Below are 17,911 nucleotides of genomic sequence, written 5' to 3' on the forward strand. Positions count from 1 at the left end.
CAGTGGCCAGAACTGGAGAAGGCAGCTATGTGCAAAGGGCCGCCTGACAGAGTTATACCTGCAGCACAAGGACACAGCCAGGACCCTAGACCCGCAGGGAGACAACTGGAAAAGAACCCTGCTCTCCTCCCGCCTCATCTGTTGCCAGAGTCTCCCACTGGTCAAACCCAGCTGAAACCAGAGTCCAGCTGAGCCTGTTGGGGCAGGTCAGCCTCCTGGGGCACAGAGCAGGGTGAGGAAGGACAGAGAGTAGATCTGGACGGGCAAGAAGAAACCCAACACACACCACCTCTGGGCGTTAGCTTTAACTGATAACCAACCACTGCAGAAATGTGGACTAAGACTCACCTAACTTAAACAGAAATTTACCATACGACCCAGCAATTCCACTCCTAGGTAATCTACCCAAGAAAAAGGGAAGTGTATATTCACACCAAAACTTGCATATGAATGCTCACAGCAGCATTATTATACAGATGGTCCCCGACTTAGGATGATTTGATTTTGGATTTACCGACCTCACAATGGCGCAAAAGTGATACACATTCAGTAGAAACCATACTCTGAATTTTAATCTTTTCCAGGGCTAGTGATATGCAGTATGATCCTCTCTCATGATGCTAGGCGGCAGCCACCACAGCTCCCATCAGCCAGCGATCATGAGGGTGAGGGGCCCATAACACTGACAACCATTCTGCACCCACACAACCATTCCGTTTTTCACTTTCAGTACAGCATTCCATAAATTACATGACGTAGTCAATACTTTATTATAAAATAGGCTTTGCGTTAGGTGATTTTGCCCAACTATAAGCTAATATAAGTGTTCTGAGCACAGTTAAGGTAGGCTAGGGTAAGCCATGATGTTCAGTAGTTTAGGGATGTTAAGTGCATTTTCTACTTGTGATATTTTCAACTTACAATGGGTTTATAGGGATGTAACCCCATTATAAGTTGAGAAAGATCGATATAGCCAAAAAATGGGAACAAACTAAGCATTCATCAACTGGTAAGTAAATAAATTGGGTATATCCATACAATGATATATTATTCTGCAATAAAAAGGGAAACACGGCCGACACATACTACAATACTGATGAACCTCAAAAACATGCTAAGTGAAAGAAGCCAGTCAAAAAGGACTACATATTGTGTGGTAGCATTTGTACAAAATGTTCAAAAAGATCAATGGCAGCCCAGGGCTGGGATAGGAATAGGGAATTAATTGTAACCAGGCATGAGGGATCTTATTAGAATCTTATTAGGGTGATGGAAATGTTCTACAACTGGATGGTGATGAGGATGAACACTTGGTTAAGTTACTAAAAATCCTTTAATTATATACTTAAAACAGGTAGATTTTATGGATTGTGAGTTAAATCTCAAGAAGCTGTGTAAAATAGAAAACTGACCCACATGCTATCATCATCATTTCAGCTGAAGTATTTTAAAATAAATTTACATTCACTCTAACTGGTGATCTTCAGCCATAAAAGATCATCACAAGCCCAACCTCTGGCCTAGAATCTCTACAGTGAGGTTTCACTTTATAAAAAATAGTCAATCAATATCCAGATATACAAAAAAAGATAATTAAGGGTGATCCTCTACATCTGTTGTTCCCTTTCAATAGTAATATCCTACGACATTTAAACATGACATACAAAAAAGTGTATTTACTGATAGTTCGGCTGGAACACAGCTATTATTTAAAAGGTCCTAAAAACCACAGAAAATCTCTCAAAGACTATGATGTCGATTTTGAGTGACTCTAGATAAAGCTAAATTCTGGCCAGACTGAGCAAAGGAGGGGAAAGCGGAAGAAGGTTCTCTAAAACAAAAACATCTTCAGCTGTGCATGTCTTGTGCTTTCCTCTAAAAAAAACAACCACCACAGAAAAATCAAGCCAAGAAGAGTGAACCCTGAAGTAAACTATGGGCTCTGGGTGGTAATGAAGTGTGAGTGGAGGTTCATCCATCCTAACAAAGGTCACTCTAGTGGGGGATGTCAATAGTGTGTGGCTACACATGTTTGGGGATAGAGGGGATATGGGAACTCTCTGTACCTTCCACTCAATTTTGTGGTCAACCTTAAACTGTTCTAAAAAAATTAAGTCCACTTAAATTTTTAAAAATAAATGGAAGATTAAAAGATTAAAAAATAAAAAACCAGGACTGTCCCATTTCAAGACTGACCCTGGGGCACCTGGGTGGCTCAGGCGTTAAGCGTCTGCCTTCAGCTCAGGTCATGATCCCAGAATCCTGGGATCGAGCCCCACATCGGGCTCCCCGCTCCGCGCGAAGCCTGCTTCTCCCGCTCCCGCTCCCCCTGCTTGTGTTCCCTCTCTCGCTGTGTCTATCAAAATAAATAAATAAAATGTTTAAAAAAAAAAATGACTGACCCTGCCAGTAATATCGCAGAGTTTTCTCTCTCTCCCCCTATGGAAAACACTCCCCACACGCACCTCCAAACCCTCATTTTGAGCCTTGGAATCCATCAAAATGGCGGCCAAAGAATTAAGCACCTTTGTCTCACAATTCACTTCATCAGCCTCCTGAAGAGAAGATTGTCCATTAAATGGAAAGCAATTTGCATTTTCAGCACGAAGGATGTTTGCTTCCTGGTGGGCTTCCAGCCTCTCCTGAGTCGTGCCATTCCTCTCAAGAGCTGCAGACATTTTAAAGTTTCTATGTGAAGCAGTCTGGGCCAGGAGGGGGGCACGGAAAACACTTGTCTGGGCTAGGATTGTTCCCTTTGTCCACTTAAGCAGGGCTCAATTTTATTTCTAGAATGTCCCAGCTGACAGGCTCCATACACAGGTTTTGCCTCTTTTCCTTCAGGGAGTTGAGGGGCACAAGCCCTCCCTTTCCCAGAATGCACTGTGGCACCGTCCTACAGAAGGGCTGCGGCAGAGATGAATGTGCGCTGTTCCCTTCTTTATGTTAGGGCCTGCCTCAGGGAGGGTGCTTGTTGCTGCTAATCTGTAACAGGTGGTAGGAACGCCAGGGAAAACAAGGCCTCCTCTGTATGGCAGTGAATAAAAGAAATTCAGGTGCTAAAGGAGCAAAACTGGTGTGAAAGCAGAGGCCTCAGAGGGAGGGAATAGTGGACCCGTCTGGTGCTTCCTCCCCCAGCCCGTCCCTCACCACAATTGTTTTCCACCTTCTTCCAGTACTACTTGAAATTCCCTTAGCAGGAGGCAAAGCCTCTCTTGCCACACTAAATATAAATACAGATTAAGCTAAAATGCAATATAGAATAGGCTCCCAGAAAGATGGAGAAGTACTTTTCCCCATTCCTACCATGATATGCAACTTAATTGTGCAACCTGGACATAATACATAAAGATCAAATGACTCTAAAAGATAGGGAGAAGATGAGCAAGGGGCCTCAAGACCCAAGAAACAGCACAGTGGTGAGTTCCTGGGTTTTCTTTTTGTCTCATATATCCCAGACTTATTGGTGGAAAAGCTGGCAATTCAGAAACACCACAGGTACAGACCTAAGAAGTCCCAACAAAAGCCTGCTCTCTCTAACCAAAGGACCAGAAAAGAGACAGCCTAGCAAGGCAGCAAACTTTAGAAAAGAACTGCTTTACTCCAGGTAAACAGCTCAAAAACAAACAAACAAACAAAAAACCAAACACCCCATGGTCCCACCCCCCCCCCCCCCCCCCCCCCCCAAGCGGGGGCCGGGGCGCCCACCCCCCCCCCGGGGCGCCCCCCCCCCCCCCCCCGGCCAGGTTGGCATCAGGGAAGGCTGAGTGGGGAGGTAGAACATCCATCCCAGCCACCCCCTCCCATGTCAGCACACCTCAACTCCTACTTCCACCTGGCAGTGCCAAGGCAACCTTTCCCTTCCCTCCCTTCACCCTACCCCTGCAATGATAAAAGAGGAAGCCTAGTGGAGAGTCAGGACTTTCACTACCACCCAAGTGGTGGTGAGGCCACCTCCTCCAAATACCACTGGCAGCCTCCCAGGGAGCAGTAAGGAAGCACTCTTGCCTCTCCCACCCTGAGTGGCCCAGTAGGGAGCCAGCACTCCCACCCCCACCCAGCAGTAACAAGGAGGCAGCATCCCCCCCCACCCCTGTAACGGAGGCCAAGTAGAAAGCCTGGGCTTCTACCTTACCTGGTAGGAACAAGCTGGCACCCCCTCCTCCCTCCGCTGAAGCAGTGTTGGTACAGACCCAAAAGAGATTTAAATAAGATCCAGAGTCTCATAACAGAAAACTAAAAATGACTACAATTCAAAAGTCACTCATCGTACCAAGAAGCAGGAAGATCTCAATTTGAGTGAGATAAAAACATTCAATAGATGGCCACATTAAGATGACACAGATGTTAGGCTTCTTGGACTAGGATTTTATTTTTTATTATTTTTTAAAGATTTTATTTATTTCTTTGGCAGAGGGAGAAGCAGGCTCCCCGCTGAGCAAGGAGCCCGACGCAGGACTCAATCCCAGAACTCTGGGATCATGACCTGAGCCGAAGGCAGACACTTAACCGACCGAGCCACCCAGGCATCCTTTGGACTAGGATTCTAAAACAGCCATCCTAAGAATGCTTTGACAAGCAATTACAAACATTTTTAAAACAAATGCAAAAAGAGTAAGTTTCAGTAAAGAAATAGAAGATATAAAGAAGAACCAAATGGAAACTTTAGGGCTGAAAATAAAATAAATGAATTAAAAAGTCAATGGATGGGCTCAGTAGCAGAATGGAGGGGACCAAGGAAAGAATCAGTGGATTTAAAGATAAAAAAATAGAAATTACCCACTCTAAACAACAGAAAAAAATACAATGAAGAAAATGAACAGCATTTCAGAAACCCATTAGACTATAAGGAAGATCTAACATCCATGTGATTGGAGTCCCAGAAAAAGAAAAGAAGGCTGGGCAGAAAAAGTAGTCAAAGAATAATGAAAGAATTCAAGAGGCTGAGCAAACCTCAAACAAGATAAACCTAAAGAAATCCACTCCAAGAAACATCATAACTAAGAAAACTAAAGTCAAGGGCGCCTGGGTGGCTCAGTCGTTAAGCGTCTGCCTTCGGCTCAGGTCATGATCCCAGGGTCCTGGGATCGAGTCCCACATTGGGCTCCCTGCTCGGCAAGAAGCCTGCTTCTCCCTCTCCCATTCCCCCTGCCTGTGTTCCTGCTCTCGCTATCTCCCTCTCTGTCAAATAAATAAATAAAATCTTTAAAAAAGAAAACTAAAGTCAAGGGGAAAAGTCCTGAAAGCAGTGAGAGAGAAAACCACACAACATTTCGCAAGTGCTGAAAGCAAAGGACTGTCAGTGCTAAATCCTATACCCAGCAAAATTATCCTTCAGGAATGAAGGGGAAATCGAGACATTCTCTGATGAAGGAAAACAAAGAGACCTACTCTAAAAAATAGCTAGAGGTAGTTCTCTAAACAGAAAGGATATGACAAAAGAACAAAACTTGGAATATCAGGGGGAAAGAAAGAATAAAGGGAAGAATACAAATATGGGTAAGTACAATACATTGTCCCTCTCAAAAAACACAGTATCTAGGAAAGGAAGAACAGTTTAAACATCCAGTAATAATAGGCTAACCTTGGAGAGCTTACTCTAGGCAAAGCATTTTGCCCACCTCATCCCATTAAACCTTTACAAAAGCTGCAGTGGGATTACCAGGGCCTCCAGTTTATTGATGTGGGAATTCTGCAGTAAGCACATGAAGCAGGGTTTGAACGCACAGATGTCTGATTGATTCCCAACCTGGGGCTCTTAACCCTTAGGTCGGTCAATCTGCAGCATCTCACTCTGAACTGCTTTTCTTGGAGAAGCAGTTAGCAAGCAGACCAGAACAGGCTCTCTGGAAGGCGAAGAGCCTGAATGAAGGAGAAGTAAGGAACCCAGAAAACTGTTTAACACAGACTTAGAAAAGAACAACAGGAAATGAAGAAAAAGCTTCTACAAGAAAGAGCAAAGCAAGAATTAGTTAGAACAGAAACAACTTAGAAGTTGGGAGGTACGTTTTGCCCTGGTAAAGACACAAAAGCCTAGAGAGGATGGGCAACTTGTCCAAAATCTCCAGACAGTTAGTGCTAGAGCGAGGACAGGAACCCACAGTTCCTGACCCCCAGGCCATTGCTTTTGGAAACAGTGAAGAAATGAATGGCTAAGTTTTCACATGGTCTCCTCTAAGTAGAAAGAAAAGTGTCCGAGTCTTAAACCACCAAGGGGGACCATTAGTAGGTCAGGTCAGCATGACTTTGAAGAAAGAATCTGGAAAATCATGAAGAAAGAACCTGGATTTCAAGGCAATCCAGAGAACTAAGAAAGAGGTAAGGCCATGGATCTTTTGGATGAGGGGTTAGGCCCTCTCCAGAAACCTGGTCTAAGGTGGAAAATAGTTATATAAAAGGTGATATAGTTCTAATGCAAATAGCTGGAAAAGCTTTCCTTCTGATTTTTGGGTGAGGAAGACACAAGGCTTTGGAAAGTGGTTGCTGAGTGGTCTCCCTAACCTCCACACTCAAATATGACCACCTGTCTTCTGAGTGTTGGGCACTACCAGTCATCAGAGAGTTGCTATATACAAATTAGGGTAAGAGCAAAGAACTCTTTAGCCCAAAAAAGAGTTGAAGCAGAATGTCCATACCAAAGAAAGTATCCTTGGAAGTTGGGGGACAGACCTGAAACAGTGCCGCTGATATACCTTGCACTGTCCACTTCACACAAGATGTTTTGGTGTCTATCATGACTCAGGCCTTTGGGGACAAGAGGATGCATGGGTCCTGCCTGTCGTTGAATGCAGTTTTTGTAACTGAAGTGCTTCTCATTATATTTTTAAGCATTATTGATTTTTTCCTCCTTTTGTAATTTCAAGGATTCTATTTCTTTTGTTGTCTTTTACGTGATTCTAGAGGTCAGTGTAATAGGGCAGGATGAAGAAATAAAATAATAGGAATTCCAGGACACAATATTTCATGAATGAAAATGCGGAATTTGTAAGAATAATCATCATAACAGCAATGGCAACATACAAAACTACATATACTATAAGGGCATTTTTAAAAACTATAACTACCCATATATCTATCTATCTGCAGATAAACACAAAGCCTGGAAGGAAATACTCAGAGACACTAATTGAATTCCAATGATTCTCAGCCCTATCATATCCTCTCTTTATGTAATATTTTTTTAAAGATTTTATTTATTTATTTATTTATTTGACAGAGAGAGACACAGCGAGAGAAGGAACACAAGCAGGGGTGTGGGAGAGGGAGAAGCAGGCTTCCCGCGGAGCAGGGAGCCCGATGTGGGGCTCGATCCCAGGACCCTGGGATCATGACCTGAGCCGAAGGCAGACGCTTAACGACTGAGCCACCCAGGCGCCCCTTTACATAATATTTTATAATGCCCATTAATCTTCTTGAAATGATGGTCATAGGTAATATGTCCTGCCTACACAAATAATTTTTTAAAAATCAATATATACCCTACCTATAATGTAAGAATAAATAAAAAGTGGTTTATAGTTTTAATTGTATTTAAACATATGAACTTTTATGGTACAATTACACTAGAAAATAACAATGTCCCCATAAATTCCTAAAACAACTCCTATGGGATGATCCTGGCACCTCTGAATATCACTGTGTTTTTTTAAAAGATATCCAGAGAGTGAGATTACGATTTTTAAGTTTTCTTTTTCATAGAAAATATTTGCCTTCATAAATTCATGTCTGTGGCTTTCATAACCAGAAGCATAGTGTTGGGGGTGCCTGTCATGTGATCACGGTGTGTTCAATACAAGGGGGGAGAAATTCTCAAAGAACGAAACTTACCTCAAATGAATAAGCTTTTCCAATCCCATCTCCTGCTCCAGTGATCACTGCAAAAAGCAGAGATGGTTTTAAAGGACAGACTTAATCTTTAAAGTGCTCTTTCACACCAGCTACATTTTTTTGCAGGCTTACTGCCTAGGACACAGTATTTCAAAGCAGTGCCCTTCTGCTCTACAGCCCTACTCCACTCAACTCTGGAGCTTCCAGCCCTGACTCCCCTCATTACATGTTCCACATGAAGCTTTTGGTTTGGTTTTTTCTTTCTTTTTTTTTTTTTTTTTGGAGGGGTTGGTAAGGTTGTGGAAGATAGCCTCCAAAAGGAAACAAAGAACCTCAGCCAGGGAACATTTCATTCAGACCCCAAACGGTGTACCCTATTATCTCTCTACCTACACACTCAACTCTCACGGTAAGGACATTTCAAGATTCTTCCTAAAAGTCAAGTGTTTCCCTCTTCCCATGCCACCCCCACAGGACAGCAGCACTCAAAGTCCATGGGAGATAAGGAACTTAACAAAGAGGAAAACACAGAAATGCCAAAAAGTGATATAATGAAATAAAGGGACCTGAAGAATCTGCAGTCAGGGTATCTATTGATTAACCTGTAATGATCAGATTGACCGAGTCCTTTTATATCCAACATTAACACACATATTTTATGACTGAGTTCTAGGGTAAACTTCATTTGAGTGAATGTCACAATTTGAAATTATATTACAGTTAAGTATTTATGTATCTGCAATTTACCTTTGAACAACAATCAGAGGCTATACTTTCCAAGTGTGAATAAAACATACATTTAGCTTATTAGAGAGTAAGAGCCAAGCTGTACAAGCTTCCAGAAACACATTGGCAGAGTGTTCTCATTTTCTTTTTTTTTTTTTTTAAGATTTTATTTATTTATTTGAGAGAGAGAAAGAGTGTGAGTGGGGGGTTGGTGGGGAGGAGCAGGAGAGGGACAAGCAGCCTTCACGCTGAGCACGGAATCCAACTTGCTGCTTGATCTCATGACCCTGAGATCATGACCTGAGCTGAAATCAAGAGTCAGACACTTAACCTACTGAGCCACCTAAGTGCCCCAGAGCACTCTCATTTTCATAATGGCTGATAGTTTTATTTGTTCACCTGGGGCCTTCTAGGTGAATCCAGGCATATTATCTGCTCCTCTTGGTACAGGTGCTATGCTCAGGGTTATCTTCTGCCTCACCTTCCCCTCCCTTATGGGAATCTTCCAAATCACCCAGTATAGGGTCTGTACTATAGTTAAGATAATAACATCAATAAATGGCTGGTTTTTATTGAGTGCTTACTTTCTGCCATGTACTGTTTCAGGTGTTTTAGATGCATCATCTCATTTAATATTCAAAGCAAGTTTATAATGCAGGGACCATTGTTTTCCTTAGTTTATAGAGGAGGAAGCTGAGGGAGAGAAAGTTAGTAACTCAATCAAGGTCACATTGCTAAAAATGATGACAACAACAGGGTTTGAAACCCAGCTATCTGATTTGGGGGCTACAATTCTATAAAGATACACCAGTGACATAATTTCCTAATCAACCACAGAGTTCTGAGGAGTTAAACAATTTCATCTTTAGTAATTGGATTTTCTTCTGGCTCTCCACCAGAAATATATGCTCTCCCAGAGATCTGCCTATGCTTAAAGACATTTTAATCTTGCTAGTGATAATTCTATTCAATATTGACTCAAATAATAGGTTAAGATTATGTTTTTTTAATGTGAGTCAACAAATACTCTTGTCTCTGGCCCCATGTGAACTTCTTTTGGAGTGTGTGTTTTCAGAAGGGCTTTGCCTTACACTGATGAGCAGCCCTTGTACAGAGTTTTAAGAACCACCCCACCCCCTGCCAAGTGTGTGGGCATTTGGATCTGTGTGGAGCAGGGTATTTGGATCCAGAGCACTCAAGTTCAAGCTATTTGGCAAGTTTTCTGGAGATACTTCCCCAAGAGTGAAGGAGTGTTCACAGACACACACACACACTTCAAACGTAACATGCAACAGTTAAAAACACATTTTTCTTTTTTTTTTAATTTTGTATTGTTATGTTAATCACCATACATTACATCATTAGTTTTTGATGTAGTGTTCCATGATTCATTGTTTGTGCATAACACGCAGTGCTCCATGCAGTACGTGCCCTCTTTAATACCCATCACCAGGCTAACCCATCCCCCCACCCCCCTGCCCTCTAGAACCCTCAGTTTGTTTTTCAGAGTCCATCGTCTCTCATGGTTCATCTCCCCCTCCGATTTTCCCCCCTTCATTCTTCCCCTCCTGCTATCTTCTTCTTTTTTTTTTTTCTTAACATATATTGCATTATTTGTTTCAGAGGTACAGATCTGTGATTCAACAGTCTTGCACAATTCACCGCGCTCACCATAGCACATACCCTCCCCAGTGTCTATCACCCAGGCACCCCATCCCTCCTATTTGCAACAAAGTGGATGGAACTGGAGGGTGTTATGCTGAGTGAAATAAGTCAATCAGAGAAAGACATGTATCATATGACCTCACTTATATGAGGAATTCTTAATCTCAAAAAACACATTTTTAATTCCAAGCAACTTCCATATGGCAATTGTTTTATATCTGCTACTAAGGTTGTACAGTTACCAGCTTTAGCAAGTAAAGATACAGCATGCCCAGCTCAATTTGAGTTTCAAGTAAACAGCAAATAATTTTTTAGTATAAGTATGTCCTGCATAATATTTGGGATGTCATATACTAAAAAATTATTCCTTATTTATCCAAAATTCAAATTTAACTCAGTATCCTATATTTTACCTGGAAGCCCTATAAGGTTGTTTATAATCTCTCCTATTTAGCCGCACATGGTACCTTTAAAGCTGTTTAAATTCTTTGGGTTGTTTTTTTAAGTCACTGGATTCCTTGGATTTCTTCATGTAACCTTAGCACTTCATTCAAAGAGATGCTGAAACCATAGCCTCATGTTTTTCACCTTAAACCCAGTCATCAGGCTGAAATTCTGCGTGGTAGTTCCAGAAGATAAATCCCATTCTTTTGTAGGCAGTGATTAATCTACTTGGGACACAAACCAGACTACCATCTCGAACATGTCTTCCTATAGGGACCTTTGTTACCTTGATTTTGTAATACCCTCACTTCATGAAAGGGCTCAGAGAAATTTTTTTAAATAAAGTGAAGTAAAATTATTTGTATTTCTGAATTTTGAAACACCCTTCCACAAAATGGCGGTACACTGCGCCTTCAAAAATCTGGAGAAAAGGATGCGGAAATTTCTGCAGTACTTATTATTTGTGTCACCAGAAACTCCAAAAAGGAGAAAACCCAACTAATAAGGATGAGGGGACAAGCACAGAGGCAAGAATTGGGTGGCATTCTTCCACTTAATTCTTCTCATGCCCCACATCTTCTCTTTTAGACAATTCCAGTTTCACTCATGCTTTCTAGACACCCAAATAAAAGTCACCCAAAAGAATTACATCTTTGCTCTCAAAAGGAAAAAATGCAATTTATATTTTGAGATATACATGATAATAAGACATAACAAGAAACAAGAGATGGAAAGCTATCTTTACCTGCCCATTGTCCCATTGACTTCAAGAAAGACTTTGGCAAAACTTTCCAGAAGTGCCGGAAAATATATCTGGAGAATCTCACACACTTCACCAGGTACACCAGGCACACCAGCAGCCCTACGAAGATGAAGAACTGTTCCAGAGCCACCTCCATGACTGCACTCAACCAGTTCCAGACCTGGCCTGGCCCCTCCACAGACCTCCAAGGGCGTGGCTGCTCTGGATGCGGGTCAGTCACCCTTTGGAGTCACCAGCTGCATTCCACTGTGTAGAGACGTTTAGATTAGAGTAACTTCTTTACACAATCCTCTCATTCATAGGCTTCAGAATAAAGTATTCTTTCTAATATTTTTACAGCACCGTTGGGCTTTTGTGACCATGGGGGAGCTGGTGAAGAAGTAAAAGGACATGAAGAAAGATGAAGCCTGGACAAAGAAAAAATGGCTGTGCAGGCTTCTCTCCTTAAATTTGGAAGCTAAAAAGGATGTTAAGAAGGATGCAAAATCCTGTGAGTCATGCATTTATTTATTCAACAAATATTCATTGACTGTCTACCAGGTAGCATTGCTGTTCAAGGTTTTGGGAATACACAATAGTAAACAAGACCATGTCACTGCCATGGGGGAGCTGAGATTCTAGTACGGGAGACAGACAATATGCCAATAAATAAGATAATGTCATATATCAGTGCCATGAAAAAGTGCTATTGAGTGACCTGTTCAAGTGGCTAGTGGACAATTACTTTAAAGAGTGTGCTCAGGAAAGGGATTCTATGAAGAAATGGCATTTCGAGTTGAAATTTGAATTAAGAGAAGGAGCAAAGAAGCCCTGCAAAGATGAGGTTCCCCATCCAGGCTGAAGGAACAGCTAGCACAAATGCCCTGAGAAAGATCCATGTATTTGAGGAATAAATAGCACTACATAGCAGAAGGAACTGTCTGTAGAGAACAGGGAAAGAAAGAGTCAAGGAAGGTAGAGGCAAGGGGAGGAGCCAGATCTTCTTGGTGAGGAGTTTGGACTTTAGTCTGCAAGCAACAGGAAGCCACTGAAGAGGCTCAGACAGTAGAGTCATATAACCTGAATCATGCTTTTAGAAGATCACTCTGGATGGTAAGAGAAGATGACCTTTTGGGGATGGGAATGGAGGGTGGGAATGACCACCAAAGCAGGTGGAGTGAGGAGATAATGGCAGTCATCCAAGAAGACTATCCCAAAGCTCAGTCCTTTGCCCTCTTCTCTTTCCTATCCACGCTCACTCATTTGGTGGCATTACCCAATCCCTTGATTGTAAGGACTCCGAATGCTGAGGACCTGCAAACATATAATTTCAACCATAACCCAGGCAGGGTCATCCAGACTTGCGTATCCAACTGCCTACTTGACACCTCCATTTGAATGCCTAACATGCATCTCAAACTTAATATGTATAAAACTGGCTTCTGATATTATCTCCAAATGTCAAAACCTGCTCCTCTTGCAGACTTCCCTATCTCAGGGAATGGCAGCTCTCATCTTCCAGTTGTTCAGTTTAGAAATCTTGGCGATATCCTTGACTCCTCTCTTTCTTTCACATACTGCAGCTAGTCTGTCTCCTACTGAAAGATTATTGGATTTATTTTCCGTTTTAGATTATGCTGAACAACCCTGCTGTGAATATTCTTGTATTTCTACTTTATCATACATGTGCAAGTTCCTCTCTCTCTCTCTCTGCCTCTGTCTGTCTGTATCTCTCTCTCTCTCTCACACACACACACACACACACACACACACAATTGTTGGGTCCTACATGTTATACAACTTCAGTTCTACTAGTGTTTCAGTCAGGTCCACTCAGAAGACAACAAACCACACAGCAATTTGGATTATTGTTAAATACAAAAAATTATTAACTATTTATAGGGAATTAGCTACCAAAAGTCCATAAAAAAGAACTCAAAAGACCCTAGGGCTGAAGGAGAGTATCTAAGGGACAAGCAAATGTGGACCCAAGGCTGGATTTCAAACCTCACTGGAGAGTGTGGGATTGCAGGCACCTGGATGGTGAAGAAGTTGTCTGGGTTGCCTGAGACAGAGCTCTTCCAGTTTAGAGGATAAGACTAATTAGCAGGGAATTGCTACCTGGGACAGGAAACCCCACTGGGATGCTGACAAACCTGAGGTGAGCCCTACTGGGACTCAATTTGGGGAGAACTGACAGTTTTGCAATATTGAGTCTTTCAACTATAAACATAGTCTACCTCTTCTTTTTGGTCTTCTTAATGTCTTTCTTAATGTCGCTCAATACATTTTTATAATTTCTTCTAAAATGTTTGTACTTGTAAAAGTTTATATTAAGAAAAATATCAAAAACATACAAAAGTAGGAGACTAAGTTAATGAACTCCCATTTACCCATATGTTATAGGTAACTATAATATTATATAAGTAACTATAGCCTACTAAATAAATGCCCTTTATTTAGTGTGATTTGTGTACCAGAAATTAGCTGTCCTTTCGTTGGCCATTGTTACTTTGCATATACCCACTTTTCTTACCCTCCCCACCCCATAACAGCGAGGACTCTTTAAAAGAATAACATAAAAACAGTGCTGTTATTACAACTGAACCATTAACAGTAATTCTCTAATACTATCAAAATTCAGTCAATACTAAACATCTTTGATTGTTCATACATATATTTACACTTTTTTTTTTTTTTAAGAGAGAGAGTGTGTGAGCAGAGGAAGGGCAGAGGGAGAGGAGAGAAAGAATCTTAAGCAGGCACAAGCATGGAGCCTGACACAGGGCTCGATCTCACAACCCTGAGATCATGACCTGAGCTGAAATCAAGAGCTGGACACTTAACTGACTGAGCCACCCAGATGCCCTGTTCATACATATTTTTAAGTTGACTTTTGAATCAGGATTTTTCTTAAAGGCCTACACATTGCATTAAGTTGATGTGTCTCTTAAAGTTTCCCTCTCTCACTCTTTTAAAAAAAATTCTTTTACTAGCATTTATTTGTTAAAGAAATTAAGTTGTTTGTCTTATAGAGTTTTCCACATTTTGAATTTTGCTGATTACATCTCCATGGTGTTACTCAAACATGTTCCTCTGTCTCTTATACGTCTTCTAAACTTAGATCTAGAGCAAGGACAGAAAACTTTTTCCTTAAGGGGCCAGATAGTGAAGATTTTAGGCTTAGTGGGCCCTATGGTCTCTGTTGCAAAGACCCTGGCTATTGTAATGCAAAAGCAGTCACAGGTACTTAGTCATAAATACAATATGAATGGATGGACCTCAAGGGCATTATGCTAAATGAAATAAATTAGACAAAGGAAGACAAATACTGTAAGATCTCTCTTATATGTGGAATGTAAATATATATATTTATAACCCCCCAGAAGTGGGGGTTGAGGGATGGAAGAGATGGGTAAAATGTTTTTGTTTTTGTTTAGTTTAAATAAATTAAATCTTTTTTAAAAGAAAGTAAGAAAGGGGTTGAGGAGAGAGATGTGCAAAAGTATCAGGAATTATGTGTGATTAAAATGTTCCCATCTTCTACAACGTAGTGATCCAAAGGGGCACCTGCACCCCAATGTTCATAGCAGCAATGTCCACATAGTCAAACTGTGGTAGGAGCCAAGATGCCCATCGACAGAGGAATGGATAAAGAAGATGTGGTCCATATATACAATGGAATACTACTCAGCCATCAGAAAGGATGAATCTTACAATTTACATTGACACAGGTAGAACTGGAGGGGATTATGCTGAGTGAAATACGTTGGCTTAATTGAATTTAAATTTTAAAAAATGTCCCCATCTTCTCCAGTCTTCAGAAGTTATTAATGCCCAAATAATGGTAGTCTAAGTCTCTATTCTACTGCCATCAAGGAGTCCAGTATTTCATTAGGTTTTCCCCCTCAAGTAATTCTTGGGAACCCCTAAAAAAAACTGTTCCCCAAATTCTCCCCATCTAGCCAGGCAATTTTATATTCTCTGGCTCTGGAACAATACTCCTCTTCTGCTGGTCATGCCTTGCCATCTTGTTGCTTCTCTAGGCTGTCATCTCTCTGCTCCTTTCCAAAGGCAAATAAAAACATTTAGTTATAAAACAGCTTAGATCTACATTTGGGGGGGGTGGGAATTAATGTTGCAGGTCGATAATTTGCTACTTATATTCAATTTTTATTCCAAAACAGAATATTTAACATCTCAGTCTGAAGCATTTGCATATATACATATATATATGAATAAAATGGGAATCAGGGAGTGGTAGATGCATTAACATTACCACAAGGTTCATCAAAATGTTGCTTCCAGAATTAAAGGACAATCTGCACCCTAAAAATACAACCTTCAAAATGACAGTTCATTGTAACCCTCCAAATGACAGTTTTCCAATGCAAAAAATTTAAGATCTTGTGTCCACCAGCTCTAGAGGTGGCAATGTAAACTTTGTGAATCAAAGAGAAATTCTGTAACAAGTGATGTGATCTCTGGATTTTGCTTACATATACAGAAACAGTTATAATCAGCATGGCCAATCTAGAGCCAAATATATACTGAAAGAGCAGTCTAAGAGGTCCTTGGTAGAGAAACTCTGGGATAATCTGATGATTGAAACTTCCTATATTGAGTTAAAATGTCCACACTACCCAAAGCAATCTATAGATTCAATGTAATCCCTATCAAAATACCAACAGCATTTTTCGCAGAACTAGAACAAATAAAACTAAAATTTGTATGGAACCACAAAAGACCCTGAATAGCCAAAGCAATCTTGAAAGAGAAGAACAAAGCTGAAAGTATCACAATTCCAGATTTCAAACTATACTACAAAGCTGTAGTAATCTAAATAATATGGTACTGGCACAAAAATAGACACATGGATCAATAGAAGAGAATAAACAGCCCAGAACTAAACCCACACTTATATGGTCAATTAGTCTAAGACAAAGGAGGCAAGAATATACAGGGGGGGAAAGGCAGCCTCTTCAGCAAATGGTGTCGGTAAAACTGAACAGCTACAAGCAAAAGAATGCAACCGGACCACTTTCTTACACCACATACAAAAATACACTCCAAATGAATTAAAGACCTAAATGTGAGACCTGAAACCATAAAACTCCTAGAAGAAAACATAGGTAGTAATCTCTTGGATGGTGGCCTTAGCAACATTTTTCTGGATATGTCTCCTCTGTCAGGGAAACAAAAGCAAAAATAAACTATTTGGGTTACACCAAAATAAAAAGGCTTTGCACAGTAAAAGAAACCATCAACAAAACAAAAAGGCAGCCTACTGAATGAGAGAAGATATTTGCAAATGATACATCCAAAAGAGGTTAATATCCAAAATATATAAAGAACTTACACAAATCAACACCAAAAAACCCCAAATAATCCAATTTAAAAATGGGCAGAGGATCCGAATAAACATTTTTTCAAAGAAGACATACAGATGGCCAACAGACAATGAAAAGATGCTCAACCTCACTAATCATCAGGGAAATGCAAATCAAAGCCACAATGAGATATGAGCTCACAAATGTCAGAATGTCTAAAATCAAAAAGACAAGAACTAACAAGTGTTGGTGAGGATGTGGAGAAAAAGGAACCCTCATGCTCTGTTGGTGGGAATATAAATTGGTGCAGCTTCTATGGAAGACAGTATGAAAGACCCTCAAAAAATTAAATATTGAATTACCATATGATCCAATAATTTCACAACTGGGTATTTACCTCAAAAAAACCTACCAAAACACTAATTCAAAAAGATACATGCACCCCTATATTTATTGCAGCATTATTTACAATAGCCAGAATATGGAAGCAACCTGTGTCCATCAATAGATGATAAGGAGGATGTGAGATACACACACACACACACACACACACACACACTAGAATGATGGACCTAGAGGTTATTATGTTAAGTGAAATAAGTCAGACAAAGAAAGACAAATACTGTATTATTTCATTTATATGTGGAATTTAAAAAAACAAAACAAATAAACAAAAAAAAGCAAAAACAGACCCATAAATACAGACAACAAACTGATGTTTGCCAGGGGGGAAGGAATGGGGAGATGGGCAAAATGGGTGAAGGAGAGTAGGAGATACAGCCTTCCAGTTATGGAATGAATAAGTCACAAGGATAAAAGGCACAACATAGGGAATATAGTCAATGGTACTGTAATAGTGTTGTAGGGTGATAGATGGGAGCTACACTTGTGATCATAGCATACAGTATAGAGTTGTTGAATCACTGTGTTGTACACTTGAAACTAGTGTAACACTGTATGTCAACTATACTCGAAATAAAGAAGAAAGAAAGAAAGAGAGAGAGAGAGAGAAAGAACAAAGGAAGGAAGAGGACGGAAGGAATGAAGGAAGGAAGGGAGGGAGGAAGAAAGAAAGAAAAAGAAAGAAAGAAAGAAAGAAAGAAAGAAAGAAAGAAAGGGAAAAAGAAAGAAAGAAAGAAAGAAAGAAAGAAAGAAAGAAAGAAAGAAAGAAAGAAAGAAA

At 40.6% G+C, this 17,911-nt stretch overlaps 1 protein-coding gene across 1 annotated transcript in view; it reads right to left on the bottom strand.

The window, feature by feature from the left end:
- Window positions 1-11,568, bottom strand: part of HSD17B3 (hydroxysteroid 17-beta dehydrogenase 3) — a 40,513-nt gene extending 28,945 nt beyond the window's left edge. The window contains exons 1-2 of the mRNA XM_032392990.1: window positions 11,405-11,568; window positions 7,825-7,871 (exon numbers count right to left, since the gene is read on the bottom strand). Of these exons, the coding sequence (XP_032248881.1) occupies window positions 7,825-7,871; window positions 11,405-11,558 (201 nt within the window). The 5' untranslated portion in view covers window positions 11,559-11,568. The remainder of the gene's footprint in view (window positions 1-7,824; window positions 7,872-11,404) is intronic.
- Window positions 11,569-17,911: the final 6,343 nt, after the last annotated feature.

Source organism: Phoca vitulina, unplaced genomic scaffold (genome assembly GCF_004348235.1).
Source record: "Phoca vitulina isolate PV1807 unplaced genomic scaffold, GSC_HSeal_1.0 scaffold70, whole genome shotgun sequence".
NCBI lineage: Eukaryota > Metazoa > Chordata > Mammalia > Carnivora > Phocidae > Phoca > Phoca vitulina.